We start from the raw sequence: 1000 nt of genomic DNA on the forward strand, positions 1-1000 counted from the left end.
TTTTCCCCTATATCCCTTATAGGACCCCATTGCGCCCCTATATCCCCTATAGGGCCCCATTGAACCTCTATATCCCCTATAGGACCCCATTGTGCCCCTATATCCCCTATAGGGCCCCCTTTGGGCCCCTATATCCCCTATAAGTCCCCCTTTAGGCCCCTATATCCCCCATAGGGTCCCTATTGTGCCCCTATATCCCCTATAGGACCCCATTGTGCCCCTATATCCCCTATAGGGCCCTATTGCCGTCCCTATATCCCCTATACGGCCCCATTGCGTTCCCTATGGGATCCCATATAAGACCTGTCGCCCCGCCCCCTCGCCGGCTCTGCAGCCAATCACCGTCTGCGGCCTCAACCGTTCGACCAATGACCGAAGCCGATGGGCGGGGCTAAGCCTCCAAACCCCGCCCCTCGCTCTGCGGATCTCCTCGCGTGACGTCACCAAAGCGCAGCCAATCAGAGCGCGGCGCGGCCCCTGCAAGGGCGGCGCGGGAGACCCCGTGGGTAGCGAGAGGCGGACGGAGCCAAGATGGCGGCGGCGGACGGAGACGATTCGCTTTATCCCATCGCCGTCCTCATCGACGAGCTCCGCAACGAGGACGTGCAGGTACCAACATGGCGGCTCCGGGCCGTTACCAAACCGCTTCCGGTCGGCCTTTACCGGCGGTTATTACCGATGGGATCCGGTTTAACGTGAGCTAGGCCTTTGTGTGAGGATGAGAGGCGAGAGCGGATTGGCTCGCTGCTCCCATTCATTCTGTAAGCCGAGCGCTGATTGGCTGCGCCTCTTCACCACAGAGCGGGGGGGGGAAAGAGCGCCCCGCTTCTCCACGGCGCCCCCTGGCGGCGGGGAAGAACCGCCGTGAGGCGACCAATCAGAGCGCGCGGGACAACCCATGCGGCGGCGTGCAACCAATGGGCGGGCGTCTTTTATTGCGCAGCTATAAGACGAGGCCGCCGATTGGCTGCGCTGTGTGGATTGGGGATGATGGGGGGGG

At 62.1% G+C, this 1000-nt stretch overlaps 1 protein-coding gene across 1 annotated transcript in view; it reads left to right on the forward strand.

Moving 5' to 3' along the window:
• Positions 1-296: 296 nt before the first annotated feature.
• LOC107307645 (serine/threonine-protein phosphatase 2A 65 kDa regulatory subunit A alpha isoform-like) overlaps positions 297-1000 on the forward strand; it is a gene marked incomplete at its 3' end in the record, with an annotated part of 34085 nt that continues 33381 nt past the window's right edge. Inside the window, 1 exon segment of the mRNA XM_032441907.1 lies at positions 297-688. Coding sequence (XP_032297798.1) covers positions 532-688 — 157 coding nt within the window.

This window comes from Coturnix japonica, unplaced genomic scaffold (assembly GCF_001577835.2).
Source record: "Coturnix japonica isolate 7356 unplaced genomic scaffold, Coturnix japonica 2.1 chrUnrandom741, whole genome shotgun sequence".
NCBI classification, from domain to species: Eukaryota; Metazoa; Chordata; class Aves; order Galliformes; family Phasianidae; genus Coturnix; species Coturnix japonica.